General features: G+C 43.8%; 1 protein-coding gene across 2 annotated transcripts in view; it reads left to right on the top strand.

Moving 5' to 3' along the window:
- pde4ba (phosphodiesterase 4B, cAMP-specific a) overlaps nt 1-21,357 on the top strand; it is a 149,715-nt gene that overhangs the window by 19,822 nt on the left and 108,536 nt on the right. The window contains exons 1-2 of one of the 2 annotated variants that reach the window (XM_035175943.2): nt 18,615-19,291; nt 19,381-19,701. In XM_035175943.2, the coding sequence (XP_035031834.1) occupies nt 19,478-19,701 (224 nt within the window). In that variant the 5' untranslated portion in view covers nt 18,615-19,291; nt 19,381-19,477. Of the gene's footprint in view, nt 1-10,885; nt 11,125-18,614; nt 19,292-19,380; nt 19,702-21,357 lie in introns of those variants that run through there. The other variant, XM_035175942.2, reaches the window with a different exon arrangement.

The following is a 21,357-nucleotide window of genomic DNA, read 5'->3' as shown; positions in this document are numbered from 1 at the left end:
AGCTGATGGACGGCACTCAGCAAATCAACACATCCCACAGTTATGGGTGTCTCATGCTCTGGTCTTCCACATCAATGTCTGTTTCTGCAACACCACAGGATCGATTTATATGAATTCCATTGTGTGTGTGTGTGTGTGTGTGTGTGTGTGTGTGTGTGTGTGTGTGTGTGTGTGTGTGTGTGTGTGTGTGTGTGTGTGTGTGTGTGTGTGTGTGTGTGTGTGTGTGTGTGTGTGTGTGTGTGTGTGTGTGTTTAGTTTATTAGAATTTTCTCAATATGTTAATGGCACTCAGTAGAACACATTACTGTGCCAAGGCCCAATTTTAGAGGTGATAATGACCATGATTGTAGCAGTGACTTTAGAGAACAAATGTCGTTATGGCTTGGTTGGAGGCGGAGGATGGATTTAGCTACAAGATGGATCTGAAAATGTTTGGATATGGATATTTCCCCGCAGAGCCCCAAACTATTCAACAGTTGTATTGGGTTTGTTTTCATCACAAGAGAGACTTTTCACAAAAAGCTTTGGCACCAGATTCTGAACCTGCCGCTGTTTACTTGCCTCCGATTTCTTAGCAGCTCCAGGAGGAACTGTCATGGATTACACACTTTCACTCTCTCATTAGACAAAGAGAGAAGGGAGGTGCAGGGACCAGTGGTGTCAGGACTTTTGAACTTTCTATCGGTGCAGATCAACACGGAATGTGCACGTGCATTTCCTGATAAAGATGATCTTTAAAAGCGCTTACAAATGGGCTGTCAAGTGCACTTTAAAGGAATAGTTCAACATCTGAGGAAATCCACTCATTTGCAGAGAGTCCGAGAGCTAGACGCATAGATCTGTGTGTTCAGTGAAGTAATGGCTAACTTAGACTTTAGAATATAGACTGGAAGCAATGGGTCCAAAGTTTGCCAACCAACACCTCTAAACCAACGACGAGTGATTTGCGATTAGAATCTATCTGGGGGATCTTAATAACGAGGCTCCACTCCACAATCACTAGTGTCCAGACTCTGGCTGCAAATGACGATGATGGCAGCACCTGTATCCCAGATATTTTCCTACATTGGGAGGAAGTGGAAACGTCCATTTTGGATGTTCAGTCACTGGGCGTTCTTTTCTGCCTTCTAACCTGCTGTGCTGGTTTTGTGTTCTGTGTAACATTTGGAACATGCCACCTCTCCTGCAACTAAGACGTGCAGGTGAGGTTTATTGGCGACCCTAAATCGCCCGTAGTCGTAAGTGAGGACGATCAGATTGACCGACACCTTACCCTGCCTCTCGCCTTGTCTCAGCTGGGCTCATCTCCAGCTCTCCTTGACCTCCTAAAGATTAAGCAGGAAATGGATGGTTAAATGGTGTTAGTTAGGACCCTTAACATGTTGCGTTCATCTGAATGGTTTTAATAAGTGAGAAAACTAGGAATTATGGCTTTTTGTGTAACCTGCTCACTTGTATGCCTTTGTCCATGCACAAGAAGCGCAAGCCTGTGTATTTACACTTAGTGTTTCAGTGAAAGCCATAAGTGTTTCCTGAATCAATGAGGTTAAGTGTGCTGAGGTAGGACATTGTTATTGGATTTCAGCTCTAACAGTCGGGATTTGGTTTAGCTGGCGATGCTTAGCTGGGATTAGATTGGAGTGGTGGAAGTGTGTGCACACAAGCCAGCCGGCGCTCGTGTCAATGATTTGTCCCGTCGTGAAGCCGACGCTCGGATTGGAATGGATTACTCTGCTGCGTTGTATTTGTGTATGGTTAAGGGTCTATTAGCAGGTGATTAGGGATTAACTTTGGATTTCTATACAATCATATGAGGGTGTGTGACTCCCGTCTGTCTTGTGGCTTGTGTGTGTATGTGTTATTGGACTGTGGGGGCTTGGTGGACAGATACAATAATGTGCCTTCTGGACCTAATGGCCCCATTCCCATGCAGATCACAGCTAACCGCCGCTGATCTGATTAGCTCTGATCCTTCACGTCTGTATGTGAGTGTGTGTGTGTGTGTGGAAGCTCTCCAGCGCTCGTCTCTGAGAGGGCTTGAACTCATGTCACCGTTATATGTGACTCTGCATATTCATACCCACTTCCAGACATGCACTGAAATTCAGTGCGCAGTGTGTGAGAACAAATATGTCTGAGACATTTGCTCCAGACTTTTTTTTTTTTTAACTTCTCCTGCCAGTGCCCCAGTAAAATGTCCTGAAACTGTCTGATTGAGCCCATGTGAGAATACAGCAGGGAAACTACAAATATCTTAGGATGAAGAAGAGGAAGAGGAGCCCTACACATAGAAGATGCAGATGAAAATGTCAACTTGGAAAGACAATGAGATTCAGGAGCTTCAGGGCAGATGCCGGTGTCGATGTGTTGTAAACAAATATGTGATTTCTGCAGCAGAATTTATACGTCTTGTCCTGCTTCCTGCGTACTAGAGCCTATACTGACTGTTCCAGTCATTTTCCTGTTATTGTTAACGCGTCCGACTCGGACAATCTCCGGCTACGTTCCTCGTATGCGAAAGGCAAACTCTGGAAAATGTCCTGACCCAATTTTCCTGACATTTTCTGCCGTTCATGTCTAAAAACGCCTCATGCCGAGTGCGTTTTCATGACATATCTCCATAGGCCCATCCAGTCTGCTGCTCATTGCATTCGCACGAGCTTTCACTTCACTCACAGTTGATATTCATTTCTTTTAGCGATGATTCTAATCTTCTAATCTAAAAGTTATAGTCTCATATCAATACAGATCTGAAACTGTGAGGTGGTTAGCCTAGCTTAGCACAAAGACTGGAAACGGGTACAAAGTCACCTAAACCACCTTTAAACTCGCTAATTAACACGTTGGACTTTGTATAATTCAAACATAGAATCACAGTTTAAGGTTTCTATTTGTTACCTCTTGTGTGCAGAGTATTTTACGACCTTAAGTCTCAGTGAAGTCACAGATACATGACATCAAGTGCAGGACTTTGCCTCTTGCTTCCAGTCTTCACGCTAAAGTTAACTACCCCAAGTCCTTTGTCCAGCTCCAAAATCAAAGGCGGAGACGTGAGAGTGGTGTTGATCTAATAATCGAACCTCAGAAAGTACATGATAAATGCTATTCCCTGAAATCGTTCTAGTGTTTGTGACTGAACCTGAGAGAACCTGATCCTGCTTGTAATGATGCAACAGTTTTGGAAGGCACTGACACACAGTGTTGTCCTGGTGGTAGTGACATGCTCCTTTTGAAATTACAGATGTTTTCCTGATGTCTTCTGTTATTTTTTTAGTTTTCCTTCCTCCCCTCCGACTCTTCGTCTCTCTTACTGTGTCTCTCTGTCAGTTCTCTCTCTTCTTTGAGCTCGCCGTCTCTTCCTCTGTCGTTCTACAGCTCACTCGCCCTCCGTCTCTCCCTCTCTGGCAGTTGAGCTTGTAGCGAGCGGGGGTCAGACCCAACAGCTGTTCATTCTCCAATTAGAGAGCTTGGAGGCTGAGCGTTGAATCTTAGCCAGCGACGACAGCAACACTTGAACAATCCCATCTTCTTCCCATCATCTCCACTCTGGCCTGGTTTTTTTTTTAATTCACCGCTTTCTCTCTTTAATGTTATCGACTGTTCATCACGTCTCTCCGCTGTGTGTGTATATTTGTCTCAACAAACACTGTTAATCTTCCTCCGCCCTCCTTATCTGTGTCTTTAGTGGTCGTTCAGGATGAGGGATGCTGGTTACCACAGCAACAGTAACCCGTCCCTTCTCTCCCGTGACCTCTGGCACTGCTCCTGTCACTCCGGTATCGGCTCCACTTTGTCATTCTTTGCATGTCCTCTTGTTATGTTGCACTCGGAAAATAGCATCTCAAACCCTTTTCTTTCACTAACGGTGGTCGAGATGCTGGACTTTCTTACCTTTCCTCCGACATTTCATTTTGTCAACAATTCAAACTTTTTCAAAACTTCACTCTAACGGTGGCTGTAAAAGTGTCTCTTCTGTAATTTGTTATTTTTTTGCAAATCTTTATAACATCCAGTTTTCTACCCCCTTTCAAAGTCTGAGGTTAACTTGGTCAGATGGTTTTAAAACCATTTTCAAAACTTATTCAGTTAGTCATGTTAATGACTAGAATTTCTATGTCAATATTTATTGATTCAATTGAATTATTGTTCTATAAGATTGCTTCCATATTTCAGTAATAGCTGATGTAGATAGTTTTCTTCAATTATCAATTCCTTCTTTCTACAAAGTGCCAGAAAATGGTGATAAATGTTCCCAGAGCCAGATTAAAAAAAATATTTAAACAGCTTGTTTTGTCCAACTCGCACTGCAAAATGAAAAAAATATATAATTATAACATTCAGCTATAACCATTATAGTTTGGATTAATTGTTGTGAAAACTATTCTTCAACAAACGATGATTTATCAAAGTTGCCACTTTATTAATGAACATTCTGTTGATTTCTCAAACAACTAACTGACTGACTGAGCTCGACTTAATAACTGCTTAATATGTGTAACTGGATTTTAGTGGTAAATATAAGTAGGAGAGAAGGAGGCAGAATCTTCTTCATCAATGTCCGGATTAGGCTTAAGCTTTATTTATTAATCTGTAAAATGTTAATGCTGTTATGGAGTAAACTCTAACATTGGTGGAATAAAACAATATAAATAGCTTGTTCTGGGGGGGATCATTCTTAGAAACACAAAACATGAACAGCATGAGTTCCAGCTGGATCACAATCTGTTTCTCATCCTTTATTCCATCTCCAATAGACTGCCCACACACACACACACACACACACACACACACACACACACACACACACACACACACACACACACACACACACACACACACACACACACACACACACACACACACACTAAACAAACGAAGCTGAAATCTCTTCAACACGGCCTTTGGCAAATTACACCAAACGTCTTTTTGTGCTTAACCCTCCGACAAACTAAATTTATCACACGTCACGTGTTTCGCCGGAGAGAGGGAAAGTAGGCAATTTATTTTATCTCGTCCTGAGACACAGGGATCGGGCTATTTCACAGCGATGAAGAGAAGGAGGATGACGACGAAGAAAGAAGGAGAGGAGAGATAATAATTCACCAAACAGTTTTATTAATATCCTGTTCTTCTGTCAACCTCGGGGGAATATTTCATCACGTTTAGCCGCCTATAAATTGAACAGAACGGAGTCATTAGTCCTGAAATGGCCTTTTATTTAAAGACACCAGCTTTGTTTATTGCATGAAAACATTTCGTGAATCCAGTTATTGTGTTGTTCCACTTTTTATGCTGAATAGTTTAACATTAACATGTTTTCTCTGTATTTACAGGTGGGTGTTTCTCTCCTAGTACAAAATGTTCAGTATGTACATTATACGATGCACTTTGCTGGAAGCTGGACTCGCCTATAGGTGAACACGTCTCATTTCATACGCTACTAATCAGTCTCCTTCACGTGCTCCCCCAGTCGCTCTCACTCATCCCACTTTCATTCTCTCCAGCTCTCCCCCCGCTCCTCTCACTTTCCTTCTTTCTTTACTCTCCCCATTCTGCAAGTCCTCCCCCTCATGCCCTGCTCCAGCTGTCCTCCTCCTCGCTCTCCTCCCCCTCTGTGTAACTGATGGCAAGCAGGTGTTGTTTTCTCAGCTCATCTCTTCATTTCCTCCCCGGTGTTTCGTTGCCTCGGTGTCAAAATGGCAAGAGTACAGAGGGATTTGAGAGTCAGTGGGGGAGGCTGAGAAATGGGGGGGGATACGCTAAACAAGATGGGACATGTGTGATATACAGTTTGTGTATACTGTATGTCAGCTGATAGAATTGCCTATAACTATTATAGGTTACAGCCGATTGAGAAATGGTCTCCCCGTTCCACACGGATTTCAAACAGCCAGAGACTCTATCATGTTAAGTTGCTGGGAGCTACTCTCACTCCTGTGGTTCTCACCTGGTCCAGCTTCACACCTGCCTGTGCCCCCTGCAGAGATCTGCACTGAGGGAAGAGAACGACGTGACGCAGCAGAGCGATGCTAGCGGGGAGAGCTCACTCAGCAGGGGACCCAACATGACTAAGAAGGGCTCTGACTTTCAGGTAGCAGCCCTAAACCTCTGCTAGAAAGATTCACCTTCATGGTAAAAAATAAAACAACTATTTATAGGAGACGGAACACAAAAGCCAGTCTCCTGTGTCCTCCCAAGGACTTTGTGGTATAATGGCTGCCTCTCGCTTTGTTTCTTCTTGTAAACACGGAGGACTTTAACCTGCGCTGTTTGTTTTTCTGTAGAGGACGGTCATTAATTATGCGAGAGCAGAAGGTTCCTGACATTTCTCTGGTGAGGACATTCTCAAAAGGCTGCGACAGACATGTGTTGTACGATCTGATATGAATATATTTTTGACAAGGCCGCAAAGGTACATTGTCGTATCTTTGTCAATCTCGTGCAGCAGCTCCGGCCTTGGGACCAAGTGCAAAGGAAGGTCAACAGACATTGTTCTCATTTGGACACTTTTTCAAAGGCTTGTTTGAGGGTTAGAATTAGGTTCAGGTTCGGGTGAACGGCTGGAAAATGAATTATACCAATGAGTGTCCTCACTAAGATAAAAGTACAAGAATTTCTGTGTGTGTGTGTGTGTGTGTGAGTGTGAGAGAGAGATGGAGAGTAATAAAGCAAATGAATATGTCAAGAGTTTCAGTACTTTGTGTTCCCCAGGAAGAGGCCATGAGGGTTGTGCTGCTAATGGACGTCTGAACCTGACGCATCCCACACACACGCACACGCACACGCGCACACACGCACACATGCACACGCACGCGCGCGCGCACCGCGATCAGCCACATCATTAAAGCCAGTTACCGGTTTTAATGTTGCAGCTGATCAGTTGACGTCAGAGCCACTGAAGGTCATCTAAGGACGGGAGGACGAGCACACGAGAGGAATGGGTGATTGCAATAGATTCTGTATCAAAAGCAAAGACTTAGTAGTTTTTGTATCTTTTAAGTAAGATCTTTTGTTTGAATCCAAAACTTTCCACAGTTACTTTGCCCAGTTAGTCAAGGTTTACCAATCGAATAAACAAATAAAAACTTCTTCAGGTGGAATTGCTGCATGTCTAAGTCAGCCAGCTCACAAATCTGTAGTTTGACCTCTTCAGATTAAAAGACGTCATGGACTCAACATACCTGACCTGACTCACTTTGAATTGAAATCTAGTTTTTTAAAGAATGTAAACTGGGAAGACGATCGTAGATCTCAGGTTTCTGGCCGTTGTGTGGTTGCAGTCTCCACATAGCAGGTCGTTGAATTCAAAAGGGGTTCATGCTAAATTGTTGCTGCTGCTGTGGACTAATGTTAATCGGCTGTTCTCAGGGGCCCCCTCTCAGCTCAGGGCCCCAGGCAATTGTCCACCCTATTGCAACGCCCCTGTGTACATGTGTTTTTTGGAGGAAGGGGTGCAGAGTTGTTGTTTTGGTTTTCAGCTATCGTCTGTTCTATTGGTACTCTGCCTATTTGGGTTGATTCATCACCAAGGATCCGGCAATCAAATGAGTTGGAAAGAGACAAGGTGACGATCTTCTCTGTCTGAACACTCGATTCAGCTCGTGTTGCTACAGTCACTTCCTGTCCAGTATTGGATTTAAACCTGCTCTACCAACATAATTAGAGCGACGCAACCATCCATGCATCCATGACTCCCTGGACCTCTCCGTCTTTGAAAGGCGTGATTAAAAACCTGGTCACAGCATGGCGTCTGATGAGTCACACCAGTTGAATTGTTTTTTACTTTCAATTCACACTCAGGTTTTCTTTTTCTCACGGTCGATGAAATGCTCTGCTACCTGGGGGAATAATGATTTGTGGGTTGTGGAGTTGTTAAGTTTTGTGGCTCAATAGATAAACTAAGTTCTACATGTATCCAGAGCAACTGCATGAGGTAAATTCATTAAAACCCTGAAAAGTCAGCGACACTAACCTTGAACAGAGGCGAGCTGTTATCACGATGGTTCACTTCTGTCAGTTTGAAGTGTCATCATCTGTTCAGACTCACGACTGCCACATGATATTGGTCTTTAAACACGCGTCCTTCACTGTGTTTTCTCTCTCTTCTCTTCCCGCCGTCTCTTATCTAACATCGCCAGCCTCCTTCCTTCCTTTATTCATCCTCTCTGCTCTGCAGCGCTGTTCTTATCGCTCCCATATCGCTCCTCGTCGTTGCCTTTCCACCGGGCCGTCGCCTCTCTGAGCTGTCGCAGAAAAACTCCTGCTGTCTCTTCTCGTGATCGTCCAGCTCTCAAGGCGAATATCTCGGATCACCATCGGAAAGCAGCACTTTACAGGCTTTTTTTTGGTTTATTTCTTGATCTCTTTTAAGACTTAAGAGGGCGCTGCAGATTAGCCTAATTTTATTTCACAGTTATATTTACTTCTTTGTATTTGTTTTTATTTGTACACTTCTTAAAATCAGCAGCTGAATCGATCCGTCCCTCAGCTCTGTTTTCTTCATTGCTACTCAAACTCAATAGCATTTCTAAACAAACAATATTTCTGCAGTGAAAGGCATATATTATGTTTTTTTTATTATTATATTTATTAAGTTTTATTGTATCTTATCATAGAAATCAGGCCAAAACAAGAATAGAAGTTTGTATTTGTCTCAAATCAGAACATATTGGTTTAGGCTATTGTTGAGTCTTGTAAAGTGTTGTACAAGTTTAGGTCACTAGAGGGCATGACACACTAATGGTTGGTGCAGGTGTTGAGGAATTAAGGAAATGTAGGATTGTTGTTGGAGATGTAGGTTGTGACTTCTCACAATGGTGCATCATCTTTAGTGTATAAGTTTAATGTTTTTCCACAACTATGCTTTAATTTATATGTAGTATTTTTTCACTAAATACACAACATCTTTGAATGCGTATTTTATACGATGAGTAAAACTGAGAAGTGAAAGGAGAACATTAGACTTTTATATAAATCTGTATTGAAAGCAAACAACTCAATTTACAACCCGGACACAGAAAGCTGCCTCACCAGCACTTGGAGATAAGCATCTGCAGGCCGACCTGATTGGTTGATTGATTTCATCGTCGCAGAGGAAAATCTATTTTCAGTGTGGACACAGCTATTGGACTGAGACAATAAAAACATCCACAGTAAATATCTACTTTGCACATGGCGGACATCAAACCACTAAAAAATACAAAACCACAAAAACTGAATACAGGAATTGTAACTGTACTACTGGTGTGGCCAGTATACAAGCTAAGTATTCTGTGAAGGGGGGTTAGGGTTCATGTTTTCCATTATCACCGACAGTCTGAATTACTTTGGGGCTCCAGGAAGCCCCGAGGGAAGACCATGTCACGACCCACGCAGTTAAAAGTGAGCGAAAGTATAAATTCACAATGAATCAAGGTTGTGATGCTTCCATCACGATCCCTGGCAGCGAGTAGTCGGGTTTGTTGATGCACAGAAGCCACAAGTAGGTGGAGGAAGGCAGCGAGCCAAGAGGAGCTGAGGGACCCGGAGTGGGAGGCTGTATTTACTGGAAGGAGTTCTTACAGGTGTCAAATGATTTGGTCGTTTACCTGAAGCCACTGCTGACTGCAACTAGACTCTTATTTTTACAATGTGAGTTAAAGAACAAAATTCTTTAGTCAGAAACAAGTGGCATCTGGACATTTTATTTTTCATTATCAAAGAATCTGCAATAATTATTTGGATGTACAACATCATAAAATATAGAGTGAACGTGCTCATCACAATTTTCTTAATTTGAAATTCTTTTTACTGATACACAAGACAAAAAATGAGAATATGTAATTGAGGCAAACTTTGATTTCTTTCTCAAAATATGATGCATTATTATTTTTTATTAGAATGGTTCTGATTCATTTTCTGTCAGTTGACTCATTGATGTTTTTAATGATGTCATTTTGATGCTTTGTTAATCACTGAAATCACTGAAACCATAAGATTAATAAAAGCACTTTCACAAATGTTGTATTTTTTTGTTCAGAATAAAATAAAATAGTATTGATAAAACTAAAATAAAAAAATCGACCAATACACAAGTTGCTTGATAAACAAACTGAAAACCTGTGAACACAAACTCATTCGACAACAAACAGAGAAGAGTGACGGAGACGGGCAGAAGGTTTCAGGGTCGATTTTCATTGCTCCATCTTTCAGAAGTGGGAGGTTTAACTTTCTTTTACTTGTGTCTGAATGCAGACGTGCATTGTTTTCATTTCCTTACCCACATGCTACACAATGCAAACACATGTTCCGCTTCTGTCTGAGTCTCTTGCTCATTCGCCCTTCAGACATATGTAAATGAGACTGCAGCCGAGGAATAAACACAGCAGCACATGTTAAAGCATGCTAAGACATATTAAACCAGTAAATGACGCACAAGGAACGAGTGGAGGACGGATGAGGGAAGAAGGGATGATAGGAAAAAAAAAAACCGTGGGAATTCTGTTAATATAGTATATATACAACTCTGCAGATACATTTATATTTTAAATATTGAAGTGGCTTTAATCCTCGGATGTTGGTCAGAGAGTTTACTTGATTTTCACACCCTGATATGACGTAATGGGGTAAATGGATTGGATCAGTTGTTTACTATTGAGCGGAATGAGGAATCTTTGTGCTTTAACACCTGTTTACGTCAGGAACGAGCCTGTGGCGCCCCTTAGTGGACTAATGTAATCAGCTGTTCTTGGGGAACCCTCTCAGCTCGGAGCTGTAGGCAGTCGTCTACTTAATCTATTGCAATGCCCTCGATTACTTTAGTATTTGAATCTAAATGCATATTTAAAACTTCATGATCTCATGTGGTGATGTCTCTGTTCTCTCCTCCCTCTCTTTCTCCCCTCAGGACAGCAAAGAGCCTGCAGACTGCTGCCTCAGTGAGTCGTTCACTTCTCCGTCCTGCACGCTGGGGGTCGACCTGCGCCGGGGCCGACGCCGTTTCTCCGGCAACCTGCAGCTTCCCCCGTTGTCATGGCGTCAGGGGGAAAGGTCGCGGACGCCCGACGAGGAGATCATGGCCAGGCCGACCTCCCTGCCGTTCTGGGCCCCTCCCAGGATAGACATCACGCCGGTGGATCCTGAATGGTCAGTGAAGTAAAAAGTAGAAAATCACCACAGATAAAATAAAATCACTTGGATTGAACATCCGTGGTTTCAAACTTCCTTCTTGAGAAGTTGGCGCGGTGAAGAGGAATTGTCTTCACCTCAGGGCGTCAGAGGCGGTGCCCACTTGTGGAAGCAAAAATTCATGTGTGAGAGAAGCTGAGGGGAAAACGTTAGAGCTGTTTTCAGATATGACAACTTTGGAAATTGCTCCAAACACTGAGTCCAAACATTTCTCGAAGTTTTCCTTTCACATATGAAGATTGAGATGATCAGATGCGTTCACTCAGTCTCAGTCGCTCTGAAATCCTCTGACGTTTTCCTGCTGCGTTCTCACATGGGTTCATTCAGACATGCAGGAATATAGGAAGAGTAGGTGTCACTGCAGGAATATTGGGTGCTGGGGTCATCGCAGTGTGTTATCTTGTCCTTGTTCAGTGAGTGAAATCTGTGCAGACTGTTGGTTTCCTTCAGTTTCTCTAATCCAAGGCACTGCCAGAGACCCAGGCTGTGATTTGAGTCATGTGACACAGCTGGTGAGGTCAGTTTGGGGATCTGAGGATTTCATATCTTCTTTTCGTTGATAATGTTCTGTCGTTCTATTTGTTCCTTGTCCGAATGTGACCTCTGGCATTCATCAGCCATTTAATGACAAGCTTCCTCTTTAATGAAACAGGAATCAGCCTCTGAAGAACTCGTGCACAGCAGTGAACTGATTAGTAACGGCTTTTTTTCTCCGAGCTTTGAAGTGAGTTAGCTGCCACTCGAAGGTTAATCAAATGCAATTTCAACGTCTAATCATCGGAGACAAAGTTATGCTATTACAAACTGTGGGTTTCCCCAGTCACACTGAGCATTAACCCAACTTCACAAATCCTATTCGAATGGCTCTCTGCATCAGTGGCTGATCTGTCCTGTTGCATCCAGCCCTTTGAAGGAGACGCTGCCGTCTTACATTATTTATGCACCGTGACTTCACACACACACACACACACACACACACACACACACACACACACACACACACACACACACACACACACACTGGACACACACACAGCAACAGGTAGAATGTTTCAGGTTACACAAACACAAACAGCAAGTGGCCAGTTGTTGGCGGGCAGCCAGTTGTCCAGTCGTGTCAAATTCCGATCGGCTTTTACTTAAGTTGGTAATTAGTCCAGATTGCTGTGTGTGTGTGTGTGTGTGTGTGTGTGTGTGTGTGTGTGTGTGTGTGTGTGTGTGTGTGTGTGTGTGTGTGTGTGTGTGTGTGTGTGTGTGTGTGTGTGTGTGTGTGTGATGTTAATAAAGATCTAACCAGTTGAGTAACACTTTAATAGGAGTTGCCAGGTGTTTCATTTCATCCAGTGAGATGAATAAGGGCTGCCGGAAAGGCTTCTGCTAATTAGCTGTTATTTGCGCCACACTTACATATATGTGTTTATATGTGGGCTGTACATACGTGTGCGTGTCTGTGTGACTTGTAGATTATCTATTGTTGATGTCGGAGAGCATTTTTCGATATCTAAGTCCATTTTTCTAACCTGTGACCTGCTGCAAAAATCAACAATTCTTACAAGAGCACATTGAGCAAAGACCAGATTGAGTTTCTCTCTCAGATTGTTTGAATAATTTCAACGTCCTAAACTCTTGAAATCTACAAGAAGAGAGCACATAAAGCACATATTTGTCAAAAAAGGTTTTTATATCAATAATGTTTTTCTGTCTTCTTTTTCATGACCCTTTAATTTGAATCTTCTTCCCCTGACTCCCCTGTTTAAATCCCTTCTTGAGGTCTCTAGTGTTCTTACTCTACAAGAGCTTTGTTGGGAATTAAGTATTTCTTATGCTTTATGCTATTAAAATCAATTATCTAATCAAGAAATTGAATTGTCGATTAATTGTAGTTATGGGCAATAATACTGCACATGTTGGCTCCATATATTAAGCTATTATTTTAGGAAATGAAAAAAAAACAAGTTTGCAGAAAACATAAAATTAAAATCTAATGATTAAAACAGGAAGTGAATAGCTGCAATGTGTCTTTTCTACCTGAAGAGGGCAGTGTGATAATGAGTGGAAGGATTGTGCACACAAACACATTTACACAAACTGATCGGTGACAGATCACAGGAAAGGGATTTAAGGATGTTTGAGTGTGAAAATGACCCGAATCGTCGTTTCATTCACCTGATCTGAACCCAATCTAACACCTGTGCTGTTCATCACCATCATCAAAACACCATATGTTGGAAGAATAAAAAATAAATCCCCTAAAAATCTCTGAGACTCTCCAAAGCTGTTCTCAAGTCTCTATGTTGTTTTCCTCCATCTGAAAAACCTACTTTCATTATTATTTCTAACGGATCTGATGCTGACTTCCGTTTCTCTCTGTTAACAGCGAGTTTATCGGCAGCCGCACATTCCGCTCAGGCAGCCGCAGACTTTACAGAAGGTGAGGTGTGTGTCAGTCGTCAGTAACCCTGGTGCTAGAGGCAGACATGCCCCCCCGATATGCTGCTCCTCCCGGCCCTCCTCTCTTTTTAAAAGCCATCACACCACGTCCCCTTGAGGCATCAGTGCTGCTGAACGTCAGGGTCAGCAGAACCTTTCCTGAAGGACCTCCAGTCTGATCACTCTCTTCCCCAGTGAAGCTCGTAGATGTGTGTGTGTGTGTGTTTATGTGTCTGTTATCAGTGTGTGACACAAGTCATCAGCATCATCTCTCCTACCCCTCGTTTTCTGCTTGTACTTATTTAAGTGGCTCCACCGCTGTTTGGAAGGAGGCGGAGGTGGCACTCAGTTATTTTGGGATTCAATTATGTTTCCTGCTGATACACACAATTGCCTCAGAGCTCAGAATCACCCACAGATTAATTGTTGATATTGTGTGCCTGTGTGCATTTGGGTGGGCTTGTGCCACTGCCTAAAATACAGCCAGTGCAGTGTCAGTGGACATGTTCATGGACTCCAATATCCAGATATTAACCCAACGCTGCCATGTAACCAGCATTTTCTGGTTACCTTAGAATAAGCTCCGAATATTTCGTCAGGCTAAATTTAGTTGGACCGCAGCTTTCGGCCTTACTTCATGAACTGTTTTTTAAACAGAGCCAGCAGTCATGTGAACGCAGGAGAAAAGAGTAATCCTGATATATGACTTATTCTTGTTCAGAGTGCCGAGATTATCATGTTCTCTAAACCTGCTAATTGGGTCAGATACAAATGTTCCGTCTCTTATTCACGTGATTTTGGCGCGTTAAGTTCAAATCTGAAAACTAACACGGGAGAGAGGAGTACACGTGAATCGTATCGCTTTAAATATGAAAAGTTGCTTTGCATAATGGTGTCACTATAGTTCCACTGTCAACATTTCAGAGTTGCCTGATGAAAGGATATTAAGAATTTATAGTGGAAGAGGTCTTTCCAGTATCCTCGCACTAAAGAATCCCACTCACAATGATGTAATCTCCCACTTTGCCTGGAATTTGTCATTTCGGATTCCTCTCAAATCCTAAATTGTAGACTCTGTCTGGATGTGTTTTTCACTTTGAGTCAGGACGGCACCGGTCAGATTAGGGCTCGTCTGCACGGCGTGTACTTCCTTTGTGCGGTGTGTCGCTCTCGCGCTGCCCTCTCTGCTGGTGTTCCAGACGGCTTTTGTGTGGGCGTGAGTAATCCACACAGCAAGTGAGCAGAAATTGGATCTTGAATTTTTCATTTCATCACGCACGGAGACCAAAACCAGACAAATTATGCATCAAGATTACGTTTGTGTTCAGGCTTGGTTCTGGATCGGCAGCTTCAGCTATGACGGGTGTGTAGAAAGTGTTCAACACCCCCTCTGACTTATTTATTGTTGTGCAACTTTCAATATCAGCTCATGATTTAGGAACACCTCAACAGAAAGTAAACTTAGGCTAATCATGAAGGTTGAACTTCTTCATTAGCTCTTCAGTTTTTCCAACTTTGTCTAAGTACATTTGAAATTATCTAAATATTTTTGCGGTGGGTGTCTTGGTGTACCATTAGTCCCAGTCCATGGTGAAGGGAAATGCTGCTCACGGAAACTCCAGCAAAACACCCAATTGTCAACATTTATCAAATATTTGAACATGATTTTGCAAGATGGCGCAGCAGTTGGCACCGTCACCTCACATGTTTTGGGTTAGAAACCTTTTCTTTCTCTCTTTGGGGAGTTTGCACATTTCTTCAGCTTCTTCCCAAAGAAATGCAGCTTAGTTCAATTTGAGACCCTACATTTCCTGTTGGTGTCAATGTGAGGGTTGATGGTCGTTTGTCTCTAAATGTCGCCCCTGTGATGGACTGGTGACCTGTGCGGGGTTGACCCCTGCAGCCGCTCGCCCCTGGATAAGCAGTATTTTGCATGATTATACAGTTTTGTAACAAGCCGTCCTGTTCTCCAGCTTTGGGAGAGTTTAGTTTAATCTGTCATATTTACCTTGGCTGCTCTCCTGGTTTGTCAGTTTGCGTTGCTGACAATCCTCTCGTGTGTGAGTGTGAACTTAGCGTGATACACAGACCCGTCTATTTTGGCTTGGAGGATATTTGATGGGATAACTGTTCTCATGCTGAGGTATCCTGAAACATTCCAGAGAGAAATCTGTCGCAGACGTCACACTTACTGGGTGTTCTTCTATTAACTAGGTCGCCTTCGAACCGTATTACTCTCCACAAACCACCTGTCTGCAATTTGCTGTATCGCTGCCTTCTTTCACTCTTTTCCTTTTCTAGAAGCTCCTATCCTTTGTAAATATTTGCATTGATCACAAAGATATAACTCATATGGATAAATAATGCACATCTTCAATCCTTTTTGCTTTTCCTTGATACTTCAACTTGTCTTTTCTCCTTTCTCTTTGTGCTCATGTCTTTTCTTTCTCAGTTTCTCCTCGAACCACAGTCGATGAATACTTGTCTGTTATTCTGGGCCTCGTTGCTCTGTTATTTTTCACTTATCTGCGACAGGAGTGTGAAAGAGGGAATAAGAGGGAGAGGTTCTTTATGTCACCAGAGGTGCGACATTAAAGGGATAGTTCAGCCAAAAATGAAAATTCACTCATTATCGACTCACCACTGTGCCGATGGAGGTGGTGGGTGAAGTGTTTCAGTCCACAAAACACTTCTGGAGTTTCAGGGGTAAACAGTGTTGCAGCCAAATCCAATATAATTGAAGTAAACGGTGACAGATACTTCAAACGTAAAAAGAAAACCCAGAAAAAACTAAAAACCCTCCTGTGGTGACATCCAAGTGTCCGTAAGCCCCGACATTCAAATCCGACTCAAAACAAGGTCATTTACAACATATCTTTTGCTTGAATGTCCTTTGATATCCACACGCAAACACGGCTTCGGGGGAAGGTAACAGCGGACATTTAGGCTAAAAACATGGTATAAAAAGGGTTTCAACTAATACAATGCAAATCTTTTCAGAAACAACTTATCAACCCCACTTTACTTTTAATAATTTGGGACCTTCACTGGCCCTGATACCTAAAAAATATTGTTTCCAAAACATGTTTCCATCCCACAGGTCTCAATACCGTGGTCCACTAGATCAAGTAACAGCGGTGAAGGGCTGCCAGCTCCTGACTGCAGGCTCTATATCTCCGCTCTATCTGTGCTTTGACTCTGTATTATGAGCTTTCACTTAAGCCCTCAGGGATGTGAAAAGCAGAGTTTAATGAAATGGCCCAGTCACTCTCAAATTCAATCTCTTTGGTTGCCTGCCTTTATCATTTATCCCTTTTCATTCATCTTTTGTCATCCCCCCCTTTCTGGTGCAGAAACTTCCCTAAAGTGCGAGAGCCAGCGATGATATTCTAGGGTTTTGTTTACAGGTGATTTCTGGTCATTATTACTTTCTTTCCTATTATATATTTAGCAGAAGCCTTTGGACTCCTGGGTCTTTTTCTATACGAAGTTGTCTTTATCTGTGCTAATGGCTGTGGTGAAGTCTGCTGGTTGGTTAGTCAGTCCACCATGTTGGCTATAACAGGCGGGAACGCCTACTTGGACGTTCATGCTCCCCAGAGGATGAATCCCTCTTGATTTGGCCCTCCTCTGACAATTCCTGCTACAAACACCTTTTGCTTTTAGTGAACTGTCTTGATGTCTAATGCCGAGAAGAAAAATCCTTACCGCTCCTGTGATCCCCTGAATATCCTCATAGTGCCTCCAGCAAGTTATTTTCTTTTTTACTTAGCTTTTGGTTTATCTCAATATCTACAGACATTCCTCCAGACTGTGTATAGGAGCATTTTAACGTCTTAATAATGCACCCTTAAAATACCAGTGAAATATTGATTTAAGACCAGGTTCCTGTTGGTTAACTGGTTGATGTAAGAGCTGGAGCAAGAGCGAGAGTTGGGCTCACTCAGACATTTTATCAGGGGGCTGAGACTCCGGAGCTCAGTGCATCTCTAAAAGCAGCTTGGACAAGTCACTAAGTTTTTACCTCAGTGTTTGCTTTGTCTGTTTGCCAGTGAAACTTTAATTATTTGTGCTAAACTAGGATAGACGGGGTGGAGGAGGGCCAGGGAACGCCATGCATCACTGACTGATTTTAAACCACCGACAACGCTCCTCATGACGCCTCGTCTCACTACAAGTGTTTCCTCCTTTTTATATACTGTACAAGCTCGGAAAAGACTATTTTCAATGGGTTTATTGGCGGGCGCGTGGCGAGGAAGCGCTTGCATGCTTCGATGGCTCACAATCGTCAGTGACTCACAACCAACACAAATCGGTCCCCAGAGCAGACGAGCAAATGCTCACATTTCAAATACTCGTCACGCTGCCATTCCCACTCTTCTGATGTTCCTTTTGAGATTTTCCCTTTGCAGTCTCTCGACCTTCTCGACGGATTGCCCCTCTCTTTGTGTATTCTTTTCATCCCTCAGGAAAGCAGAGTGTGTGTGTGTGTTGTGTGTGTTTGTGTGTGTGTGTGTCCACATGCTGTGGCAATCTCATGGTTAGATTGTCTCCATTCAGACAGAATTATGGATGAATGAAAGTTTGAGTGTGTGCGAGAGAGAGGGGGGATGTTGGTTAGATTGTGATGGAATAAACTTTGTGTAGTAAGTACACATGTTTTTATCTACTGGCACAGTTGCATGCTTGCGTGTTCATTTGAATCGGTTGACCTTTGAGCGGTGTCTGTTTCTGCCCATTACGCTGTTTGCTTTTATCTCCTCTCCAAATTGCCTTTTTTTTTTTCTTGGCCCGCACTCACCAGTCTCCTGCCTCACTAAAGGTCACAACATCATCAGCAACATTACCGCAAATCCCGGCTAAACAAAAAATAAATAATGAATCTCACAACCTGTTACCGGGCCTGCCCGCCTGTCGTCACCACAGCCACCGGCCAATCCTCGACAGGGGGAGGCGTGGCTTGAGCTCGCTGCGTGCCTGCTCTCAGCTCCTTGTGTATATTCTGAATGAAACAGCAAGTGAAGCATTTGCCTCGCACGCTGCGCTGCACTCTGCCGTGCTCCGCTCGCTGCTCTGACTCTGCGAGTGAGGGGGAATCTGACTGGAGGCTCAGCATAGTGGGAGTCCCTCTCTGCCACACCGGGAGTGCCTTTGGAAGGAGGTGGTGGTGGGGGGGGGTTTGCAGAGAGAGGAGGCTCAGTCAAGCAGTGATGGATGGAGAGAAAGCAAGACAGGAGGAGGCAGAGAGCAGTTTTCAGCCCTTCTGAATCTTTCATTAGGGAGATCCTCCAACATCAAGCTGCCTTGATGGACTGAGGCTGAGGAGCTGGTACTGGGTTGTGTGCGTTCAGCAGGAACCAACTGTGTCCGAGAGACAGAGGGACACAGGGACACGGGGAGTGATAGAGCGCTGCCGGGGTGTGCACCTAACAGACAGCAGAACCAGAAGGGCGATGGAAGAGGAGCAGTGTTGAGAAGAGGAATTCTCCTGTCTTGGAAGGAGCTGAGCGTGACCCTGCTGTGGGTTAAGCTCCACCGAGAGCCTCTGGTGAACAGAGGACGATCAGGAAATCACGGTGTATGAGCCGAAAGAAAAGAGAGGGAGAGGGCACGACTGCCGGCTGGATAATCCCTAAACCCCTGAAGAACGGGGGGATAGGGGGGAAGACGGAGGGTATACACGAACACCGAAGAGGTATGTGTGATCTGGCCTGGGTTCATTTGTGTGTGAGTTAGCCTCAATTTGACCACCACAACTTCCTCTCTGTTTCTGGACAACACAAGAGAAGGAAGGATTTAGCCGTGCATGACCGACTGGTGGGACCAAATTTGACCGAGAAACTAAGTCCGCCTCACCGAGCTGAACCCACGGCCTGCAGAGATGTCGTCCAATGAGCTGAGCGTCGAGATGGACTCCTGCATCCGGACGTTCAAGGAGCACATGCACCTGGAGCTGGAGCCTCCCAAGATGCCGGGCGTGGGGGGAGGGAAGAGGGGCGCCACGTCCCCGAAGCTGTCGCCGAGAAGCTCCCCGCGACTCTTCCGCAAGCTCATGGTCAACAAGAGCATCCGACAGAGGCGACGCTTCACTGTGGCTCATACCTGGTAAGGCCTGGGGTCGAGGTGGAGGTTGGGGTCATTGGAAAAAATAAAGTGAGGAGTTGGAGCAGGGGGAAAATAGGTTTTGAGGAGGAGGGAATCGGGGGAATGTGCATGCAAGGTTGTGACAACGCTGTGACAATGCATGAAAGTAATGGAAGAGTGGAAGGATGTGGATGGAAATGGGAAACAGCTGAGACATAATGGGGTTAAACTGCCTGGGAATTGGGAGGGGTGTGTGTGTGTGTGTGTGGGGGGTATGAAGGGTGACAGCAAGGAAGAGTGAATGGTTGGAGAAAGGAAAAAGGTTGAGAGCTGGGACAGGGGACAGAGTCAACAAATGAGGGGAGTGAGGAAACAATAACTCGGGGGGGGGATGAGACGGATGACGAAAACAACATGGGGGAGTGAGTTCTCTCCTGGTGACTGGGGTCAGAAATGTACGATGGGGGCTGCTGCCTGGTGATTTGTCACTGGGTTAGACGATTACATAATAGCATAACATCATATTCAGCAGTCTGCCCCGTCCTCCATTTTGATGTAGTGTATGTCTGCCCTGTACCTGGGTGAAGTGTGTGTGTGTGTGTGTGTGTGTGTGTGTGTGTGTGTGTGTGTGTGTGTGTGTGTGTGTGTGTGTGTGTGTGTGTGTGTGTGTGTGTGTGTGTGTGTGTGTGTGTGTGTGTGTGTGTGTGTGTGTGTGTGTGTGTGTGTGTGTGTGTGTGTGTGTGGAGATCAGTCCTTGTTTTGGATGGCTGCAGCGATGTCAGGTGCATTATGTAACCCTGGTGGTTCTTAACCTTTTTTGGTTCACAGGCCCAATAAAACAAATGGATGTGAACGTAACGCTCAACACACAAAACGTAATCCCACTTTGGTTAAACGATTGTAAATCTGACTTTTCTCAATTAAATGAGGTCATAATGTCCAAAAAATCATATATTCACTTTTTATAACCACATTATTAAATTAATAATTCATTAAATACTTTCCCTCAACTACTTTGCATAATTTTGCATCCCAATCCCCCCCCACATGTACTGGGAGTCTACCTCATTATTTTAGGCTCTATCCCCGCTGTGAAGGGAGGGCTTGCTATGTTATGCAATGTATGGATTAGAGGCAAAGGGAAAGAGCTGCTGTGATTTGACTACAAAAGCTTCAAGGTGACTCTTGTCCCTCATAAAACCAGCAGTGAAATTTGCTCACATCAGTCCGGCAGTGGCAGACAGGGGATCTTGTTGTGTTCATTATTCCGTGAGGCTCGCGAAGGTGAAAAAAAACCTACGTCTGTAAAAAGGAGGAATTAGCATTTGCCCACTAATGTGTATACACAGGTTAGTGGTAACATGATATATCAGTGCTCGTCACATGGGGCCAGGTCAGAAACATTAGGCTCTGCTGTGGGACGGGAGGAAAAGGAAATGAGCTCAGATATCAATCTTCTACCCTGAGCTGTCGTGATGGCAAAGAGATAATATGTGCCTGTGTTTTTTTTTATCTGTGTCTTTATGCAAATGTGGAGGCTTTGTATTCACAGATATAGATATTTTTGGATGCACATATTGCATTAATAATGGGCGTTTATTCTCCCTCCTCTTGAAGTACTTGTTTATCTCTCCTCTCTCAATGTATAGCCCATTTCTGTGCAAAGAGAGAGGGGGA

Source organism: Hippoglossus stenolepis, chromosome 14 (genome assembly GCF_022539355.2).
Source record: "Hippoglossus stenolepis isolate QCI-W04-F060 chromosome 14, HSTE1.2, whole genome shotgun sequence".
In the NCBI taxonomy this organism is placed as follows: domain Eukaryota; kingdom Metazoa; phylum Chordata; class Actinopteri; order Pleuronectiformes; family Pleuronectidae; genus Hippoglossus; species Hippoglossus stenolepis.
This window is presented reverse-complemented; position numbering and strand designations above follow the sequence as displayed.